Source organism: Amblyomma americanum, chromosome 6 (assembly GCF_052857255.1).
Source record: "Amblyomma americanum isolate KBUSLIRL-KWMA chromosome 6, ASM5285725v1, whole genome shotgun sequence".
Lineage (NCBI taxonomy): Eukaryota > Metazoa > Arthropoda > Arachnida > Ixodida > Ixodidae > Amblyomma > Amblyomma americanum.
In genome coordinates this window covers 19593675-19602761 of record NC_135502.1, presented here as the reverse complement: position 1 = coordinate 19602761, position 9087 = coordinate 19593675, and the positions used below count along the sequence as shown (strand labels likewise).

The 9087-nt window shown below is 44.0% G+C and overlaps 1 protein-coding gene across 5 annotated transcripts in view; it reads right to left on the bottom strand.

The window, feature by feature from the left end:
* Positions 1–331: 331 nt before the first annotated feature.
* The window catches only part of LOC144136416 (uncharacterized), a 34929-nt gene continuing 26173 nt past the window's right edge, over positions 332–9087 (bottom strand). For 2 of the 5 annotated variants that reach the window (XM_077668706.1, XM_077668703.1), the window contains exons 8-13: positions 8296–8370; positions 4998–5117; positions 3798–3904; positions 2774–2882; positions 1827–1957; positions 332–612 (exon numbers count right to left, since the gene is read on the bottom strand). In XM_077668706.1, coding sequence (XP_077524832.1) covers positions 457–612; positions 1827–1957; positions 2774–2882; positions 3798–3904; positions 4998–5117; positions 8296–8370 — 698 coding nt within the window. In that variant the 3' untranslated portion in view covers positions 332–456. The remainder of the gene's footprint in view (positions 613–1826; positions 1958–2773; positions 2883–3797; positions 3905–4997; positions 5118–8295; positions 8371–9087) is intronic. The other 3 variants (XM_077668707.1, XM_077668705.1, XM_077668704.1) reach the window with 2 other exon arrangements.

Genomic DNA, 9087 nt, shown 5'->3' with positions numbered 1-9087 from the left:
GCCTCGCTCGGCGTCAAAAGCGGCCGAATCCGCTTCTCTCGCCGGATTTTTGGACAAGTGTGAACGGGCCCTAATACAAAAAACATGAAAAAAGAGCACAGTGTAAATCTCGCATTAAGATGTCATTACAGCCCACTAATGCCTGACTTGAGCTAAAACCATAGGGATGTTCTGTTGCTTGTCTCTTACACTCGTATGCAGTGATGTCCCAACACCAGATTTTGTGTCTTAGTGAAAAGTATGCTTTGATTTTATTAAATTCATACTTCAGGATCTGTTGAACACTGTATCCAAAGGGTGTAATACCTAAAGTACACTAAAGGACAGCCACTACATGATATAAAAACAATGACTTCATTGCATATGCAGTATGTACAGGCAAACAAGGAATGGCGCACCCTCCCTGAAGGGTGCTGGGTGATTGGACGATGATGGCACACAACACTCTTCCCTTCTTCAGCTGCTGGACTTCATTTGCTCCAGCTGTTTCTTGTACTGCTCGGCTTCGTGAGACTTCTGCTGCAGCTGGGCTTTGTACTGCTCGGCCTGCTTCCTCAGGGCCTCCAGTTCCCGCTGGAGCTTGTCTTTCTCCTGGTCTGCTGCAGACTTTGCCTATGCGAGGAGGAAATCGAAATGAAAGACTACAATGTCAGGCCAGCGACGAGCTGAGGAAGCCGCCCAACAAGCAGCAGTGGACCAAGAAGCACAGTGAATTTTTATCCAGCGGACTGGTCTACAGCTATACTCATAACATTAGAATCCCTGAAATGTTGAAATGCAGCCCAGTCGAATGACCTTTTGAAAAGGACAATTCATGTTCAAGATTTTGTTTTTAATGTTTTGTCTCGGTGTCATCTGATCTAAAGCGATAATTATGTTGCTTGTAGGCATGCCAGGCATACCAGAAGCATACCAGAGGCATACTTTGTGGCATGTAGGCATGCCACAGAGAACCTTAAATACAGTAAAACCTTGTTAATTTGAAGTCATTAAGACCGCGAATAGTCAAATAAAGTGGGTCTTCAAATTAACTGAGCACAGCAAAAAAAAAAAAAGAAACGGGACACAGGCAAATGTAATTTCACTGAGCGAACGCACTACCTTTACTGGACTAACTTTGGGAATACTTAAAAGTAATCAGAGATGCTGGCAAACCTTAACATAGTAACCACGGCACACGACACAAAGAAATAACACAGGCTGCCATGGCACGCAGTCACCCTGTCGTGGGCATGAAGCCATAATGTCACATCGCAGTACACATGCTGAGGCTCCTAGGTGTGGGAAGTGCTTAAGTGCTTAAGGTGTGCTTTAGGATTGGGCACGATACTTGAAACACAGTATCTTCAACTTTGATATCCAGTATCCTAAAAAATTGCATTTCCAATACCTATTTTTGTTGTCACTTTGATAAACAAAATAGTTGTGAAATAGTGCTTGCACCGTCATATTCCTTCCCTTTCGTGGTTGTCTGGTTCGCACTTCCCTTTTGAGATGAATAACAGAGGACATGCCCTGGTATATAGCGGTACTTTCGCACACAACCCCTAAACCAGAAACAGTGATTTTCAAGTACACTAAGATACACCAAGGTACACTAAGATATTGTTGCTCTTTGGTTTTTGTTTTGCCACCCAATCAATGACTACCTGACAAACTTTGCACATGACGGTTGTGGTATTCACAAATGAAACGGTAAAACTATGTATTTTACCAGGCTCATAAATGTCATCAATGATTGCAGCTGCACCCCGGCTAAGTAAAACAGACATCCTGCACACATTCTTTCAATACCACCCTCAGGTCCCAGCCGCTCTTGCGCTCACATGAGATTCCGTCACCACGACAGGAGTAGCTGCCGACTTCCCATTGACCTTGTCAGGAACGGACACCTTCCTCAACCGCTTGGCGGGTGGCTCCATAGGGCTTTTGATGATCATGTGTGAAGTACCACCATCTGCACAACAGCGCAGGAGACAAGGTGGAACAAACAGAACCCACAACAGCCAGGAAAAAAATGTTCTGAAATGTTCTGCGTCTGCTTCTTGCAGTTTCAACAAAATGAGCTACACATTGGCATTGTTTCAAATCATGGCTTCCTACTGAGTCCAAAGATACAGGATCAAATCCCAGCCATGGCGGCCGCATTTCGATGGAGGTGAAATGCAAAAGATGTCCACGTGCTCTATGATGTCAGTATAAGAATTTCAAGCCGAATGCGGAGCCCTCTGAAATGGCACCTCTTTCTTTTTCATTCTTTCACTCCTTTCCTAATTCTTTCCCTTATGATGCAGTTGAGGCATCCATTAAGAGTGCCTTTCCTTTTGTCATAACCGATAATTATAATACAGCTAACCTTGATATAACGAACATGGATATTAGAAATTATTGGCTATATCAAATACTTTGCAAATACTTTTAACAAACACATGCAGTTTATACTTTATATATCGAACATAGTCTGCTTCTTGTAGCCTCTGGAATCGCCTTGAGCACCTTTGTAACGTGGCTAAAACCTGGGAAAAGGCCCTTCCATTTCTCTAATAAGGGTCACCTGAGTCGCCATCCCTTTCCTGACTAAACTGCGCTGCTCTTGTGTGTGTATCTGACGAAATTTTATATGTTACGAATTTTGTCTGTATCAAACGATGTTAATTAATTGTTTTGCTGTATTAGTATAACCCTCTCTTGTAGACTGCTGGACATAGATAAGGGTTGAAAAATGGCTTGAGTCGAGGCAGAGCCAAACGGTGAGAAAACAGGGCACAGTGACCTGTTGACTTCAGTGCAGCACCAGAAACGACGACGAATGGTGACTGGCCAGCACCCGCTGTGACTAGCGACGGGATTTGCGACTGGTCTGTCACTATGGCAATCACCTTCTGCAGGAAAACAAAATAGAAAGGAAGGGGAGAGGAGAAAGGATAATTGTTGAAAACAAAACCCTGGACACCCTTGGAGGACATCACATACGCAGTGAAAAATGCGCAACAAATATATTGCTATCCATCAGTATTAACAGTTCACAATTCGCTTTTTCACATGTCCAAGTAGCGTTCTCCTCCTCCTCTGTCCTCTCCTGAATTCCGCTGGTTGAAAACAAACCGCCAGCTCAAACTGCACATGCGCAGTTTGTGCTGGCAAAATGCACAAGCAACAGGTGGCCACAGCTGCACACACACATCACATCTGTCACTTTGTATGCGCAGTTGCCGCCTCACGGAGGCAGATCAAGTCTGCAGTGCCCCAGTGCATTTGTTTTCAACCGGTTTTCTGTATACCAGACAAATTTTCGCACCCTGCCCAGAGGGCCCCACATCTTGAGAAAGAGACAGCCTAACTTACACAACTGACACATGGAATTTTGATTTGTAGTAACGAACGCATATACCTCTATCCAAAAAGTTTTAAAGGGCAGCTGTTGTTGCATGTAGATCCATGTTAATGTCAAAAATGCAGATTCCTAAATATGCTATGAGGGTGGAAGTACAGGCGAGTTGGTTGTAAAGTGGTCACAGCACAGAAACGACATCACGACATCAAAGATACGCAGTTACCACATATCTGTGAATTTTTGGTCAAGCACGCAAGAATACTACTCATAAGAGCAAGCAAAAATTGCTACCAAATTAACAACAGTACCCATCTTGTCTTTTCTCAAAGCAGCAATGTGAATCTTGCATGCTACATTGAACTTATGAACACAATATGCAGTTGCCTGTTCTTGCAGCAACAGTACCAGTTGAAGAAATGAGTGAGCATGTTTGTCTAAAGAAGATGACTGAGAAGCAAAGCACCTGGCCTCCAGCGGTGGCAACATTGGAGAGAGATACTTCACTGGTGGTGGCATCTGCACTGACAGTTTGCTGGTCTTTCACCCAGTTGAGTGCCAGTTTTCCCGCATCTGAAGATTATGACAAAAAAATTAAGGGTAAAGAGGAAGCAAAAAAATTAATGTTGAATATCAAGCAAAACATGAAAAATTAAAAAGCATTTGGATGATTTAACTGATGATCTTCAATGCTAAATAATCATTGCCATTTGTTTTTTTTATTCCAAGTGTAACCCAGCCCTTTTGTAACACCCTCTTGAATGGAAGCCCTTAAGGAAATGAAACTGAACTGAACTGGTAGCTCAAGCAACAAGTTATGAAAGGATCACTGTGCCATCATTTTCTTAATGCACTACCAATAAGGCAACAAAGCGACAAACAAGTACAGAGTGAGAATTGTAAGCTGGGCTAGTTGGTCTGACATTGCTTCGGGTGGTGAACAGCCTTTCTTCTTAATAAACGTCCAGTTGCAAGTAACTGCATGTCATGCGTTGTCTACCTTTGTCCTTGTGCTTTCTTGCTGTTCACCACCCAAAAGCAAGTACAGTGCACTGTAGCAGTCTGGTTAAGGCTTAAGGGGGTTTAACGTCCCAAAGCGACTCAGGCTATGAGACACGCCATAGTGAAGGGCTCCGGAAATTTCGACCAGCTGGGGTTCTTTAACGTGCACTGACATCGCACAGCACACGGGCCTCTAGACTTTCGCCTCCATCGAATTCGGCCACCGCGGGCGGGATCGAACCCGCGTCTTTCGGGCCAGCAGCCAAGCGCCATAACCACTCAGCCACCGCGGTGGCGCACTGTAGCAATCTAGATACTTGTTTCTGCACCTTTGGTACCACTGCTGTACCCTCAACACTGCAGCTGTTATCAGCATCATGACAGTAAAATTCTGCACTCTCAATCAGGTTGTTATGCCACTGTTGAATGGCCGTTCAATATGAGCTTTGTGCTCTCTGTAGTTGAGAAAAAGAAGCAGGGCAGGGTGAGAAGAGAAAGAAGACTCAAGCAAGTAGGAAGTAATGAGGACAGTTTAGTGCACTCGTCCTGGCACAAATATGCGGCTCTTGCCACCACACTTGCAAAATGTAAAGTGCACATTGAAACGCACCTGGCCAGTGCCACAATCATACAGTAAAGGAAGCAATGCACTTGTTAAAATCACCTGTTAGTGATATTGTCTGGCCCCCTTCCAGGGCAGAAGCCACAATGGTTGAGTTGTCTGCCGGCAGCATTGTGATGCCGTGAGTCTCTAGCCACTGCACTGCTTCGGTTGAGGTCAATGCTGTTGACAAAAAGAAGTAGCAGCTTGAAACATACATATGAGAGATCTGCAAAATAAAAAGAGAAAGCTTGCAAAACAGAAAATGAAAGAAAGATGGTACATTGATGTTCTAAGCAGCAAGGTGGAGCAAGTTCTCCCCTTCTATGGATGTTAAGGGCTGACGATTGATACACATGAAAAGAATAAGACAACCTGAATCTTTTTCCTTGAATCGTCACTGCTTCAAGGTACTGAGAAAAGATCATTATTGCACCAAGCAATGAAATAGAAGGGGCTGAGAAGAGCGATAACCTGCACATTCCACAGATTGCATCAAGCACACACATCTCCCTTGACTCGTTTCCCAAGATTTCGCCTCGTAATAATTACACACTACTGTAGGCCCAGCTTTCCAGAAGCACACTTTTTTAACACAATCTAGCTGCTGCAATGCCGACACCAGGAAGGTAACCTGCCAAAAATATTTCATGCAGCTGAATGCAAGGCAATCATTTTGATCATATAGAATGCCAAGAAGTCGAGAACTGTGACAAAAAACAAATAAAACTGGTACTTTCACGAAGTCAACCCAGATATCATACATCTGTGCGCAAAGAAAGGCACCTCTATTTTTTTTTCCCTCTCTTCCAGCACCAGCCAATCCAAGTTAATGCAGCTCAGAATAAGGAGCCTTCCTGAAACAAGGAATCTTCATGGAAGCGACAGAAGGAAAAACGAGTCCTTTATCAGTGACTACAGCCAGAAGTGCGGTGCAATGAACACCCGACACCTTGGCAAAAACCAACACAGAAGCATTTCACCAGCAAAATCAACTCATGCTAGTGGCAATCTGAGGACTTTGTCTGGACATAGGTCTAATACCAGCACAAAAACTACTCACTAGTAAAGTACTAACAACAATCAAGTATATATAAGTACTATCAATACAAAGCCAACTAAACTTCCCAACTAAAAGTCAAACTCGACCTTGTCACAGCCCAGCTCAGCCATGCTGTATATGCCTGTGTTAGTGCACCTTGCCCACAGACAAGAAAAGCATGAACACAGAGGGCACTACCAGATTTAGAAGCACCAGTGGCACTACCTGCTGCAAGCACAGGAACCTGAAATGGTTTTGGAATGCTGACTCACAATGTGTGGAACACAGCTTTTACAAAGCAAAACCCTTGCATCTGGTTGCAACCAGCATGTTGGTGTGCACTATCATGATAGCTTACAATGGCTTGTAGTGCACCATGCTGTGTGGCATGGCAGCCCACCACTTTTGCTTCACAGAGCTTGCAACAGATGGCACAATTTGCGCTGACAAGATGAGGTCACTACACAGCCAAAGGGTTGAGACACTCCATTTCCTGCCAGCTTCCTCTGCAAACCTCCTTGCTCACCATGGCAAGAGAAAGCTCCTAAGAAAGTCGAAACTTGTAAGTCCATGTCTAGCACCTCAATTACAACTAGGCCGTGTACTTTCCGGTTTTAGCCGTAAAACACCGATAAACATCTGCTGGTGAAAAAATACCACATTGGCAAAAACCAAAAACATCGGTTTCTAAGCATGTTGACGCTAGCCGACAACAGTTTTATTTGAGAAAGCTTCCTACTCCTTTGCTGTTATTAGTGAATTTTACTGATCCAAGCATGGAACTTTTTCTATTATCTGTGGAACATAAAGCTCTGATTTGACCAAGCTAGTGGGCAGAAAGACTGGCCATCTCAGCACAGAGTACTGGATCATGGCACTCGTGAAGAGCTGCCACGAACTACGGCGCAAGTTAAATGCTCTCTATCCTTAATTAGGTCTTGAAGAAGACAAAAAAAGAGAGAGCCTCTCCATAGTGATGATTTCCTATCATACTCTTGCCAATGTTATGACGCATTAACATCCAATTGTCCCATTTTTCAAGAGCAGCACATAGACAGAGGGAGGAGTCAAATGCTCAGACCACCTAAACTAAGAATATTCGCAAGTATTTTTGCGAATAGCCCGCCTCATTACTTGAGGTTATGAAGATGCTTCAGTCGAAGAACAACATCGTATATGAGATGTGTCCTTTCCTTGGTGCGAAACTTATCATGCTGCTAAAGAAGTAGAATCAGGCACCAGGAGCAAGACACTGAACCGAGGACAGCCTAATGAACAAGCTAGATGAAGACCTAAGAATACAGTTCGTGGCACTTTTACAGAACTCTACAAGGTGCTCAGACAAGTTGCTTGAGAATAACTAGCGGAGCACCAACTACGACTTGCGCTACACAGGTTACGCTTACATCAACGTCCAATTCATTGAACCTACTGGAAAACTTAAGTCGCCAGAGGAATTCGCGCACTATGTTTAGACCTACAGACTTGTAGTGCAGGACGAATGCTGCTGAAGCAGCTTCAACTGGAGGTCCAAACTTGCAACAGCCATATAAGCTCAGCACTGCCCCAAGCGTCTGTTAATATCTCAAGTATACTAATGTTGAACAAACATTTTTGAAGTGGGTACTGTCAACAGAAGCATCCAACATAATCAAGTCAAAGTCAACAAGCTTACTACTACAACCAACTGTGCATTGCGTGTATACCAGTGAGGTAAAAAAAAACTGCAGTTTTTTGCTTTTATCACCCCTTTCTAAACTTTGAGAATTTTTTTGATGATAATTGCCACTTTTAGCATTTGCACCATACAACTAGATGAAAAACACCAATTTCTCAAACAAAATTAAAATGCTGAAAAACATGCACCATTTTTTCTCAGAAATAAACACCAGAACGTACACAACCTAAACATAACTTGTTCCCAATAACTTTTATTTCACCGATTAGGTAATTCTCCATGTTATCATTATTCGTGCAGACATGGCCATGACACCCAAGTGCTGAAGTCCTGACACTGTTCCAAAATCTAAAATGACCACACTGGGCCAATCAAAGACAAGGAAGAAAAAAATAATGAGTACGAAAGCAAGGTTTGCAGCAACATGAAAGAATGGCACTACCTTCTCTGCACAAAGGCACCTTACAACAAGCACAATAACCATGCATGCTGGTCTGCAGTCCCAGCATGCCTCAGGTCAGGTAGCGGGCAGACTGAACCAACTTTCCTGCGCCATGCACTGTGCAAGCAACAAGCCATTGAACGGGACTGCCACAGGCAGCAGGGGGTGAGAGAAAGTGGAAGAAAGAGAGCCAGCTCACTTGCATTGGGGGCAGTGGCCTCTGCAAGTGCTGCCAAAGTGGCCAGGACAGAAGGGCTCCCCTGGTCACTGCTCACTGACACGCCACAAGGAGTAGACCCAGCACCCTATTAGTCGCACAGCCCACACACAGCACTCACTGACACTGCCCTCGTAGGCAGAAATGCTTATATAGTGGCGCAAGAATGAGCTTGGTGCCTAGATGACTAAGCATGAGCACATATAAAAGGGAAACCATGTTCTCAAGTGCCAGTGCAACTCTGAGCTAGCGGGTTGCTGGTTTTATCGAGATGCACAAAAGGAAAGTTGTATGAAATGCACCAGCCACGCCAGTACAATGCCGATTCTTTACAGGGCATAATGTCCCTATACAGGTGCAAACAACTATATGTCAATCCAGTGGTCACTTTCAAACACTTGTGCAGCAAATCATGTGGGGAGCTTGCATTTCATATTGTGTTGTGCTGCCAACACACGTGCCTCCAAAGGTGTTGATTTCATGTGCAACTCAGCGCGGTTTGAGCGCACAAGTGTAAACACAGACAGGGATTTTTTCTTCCTGTAGGCTGCTGTATGGACCAAACGTTAATTGAGCACTCGAGTGCCGGCAAGTGCACAAACTGCTTCATTCTTTTACAAAGCCTCTGTGCATCCCTCAGTGACGGTTAACAATACTACACCACAATGCTTGATCTTTCAAGTCGTTTTGAAACTGGCAGCGGTAAAAAAGTAAGATATTTCATGCTGTTCGCATACTCATCACAAAGCTTTGACAGGTTTTAACACTTGTAAA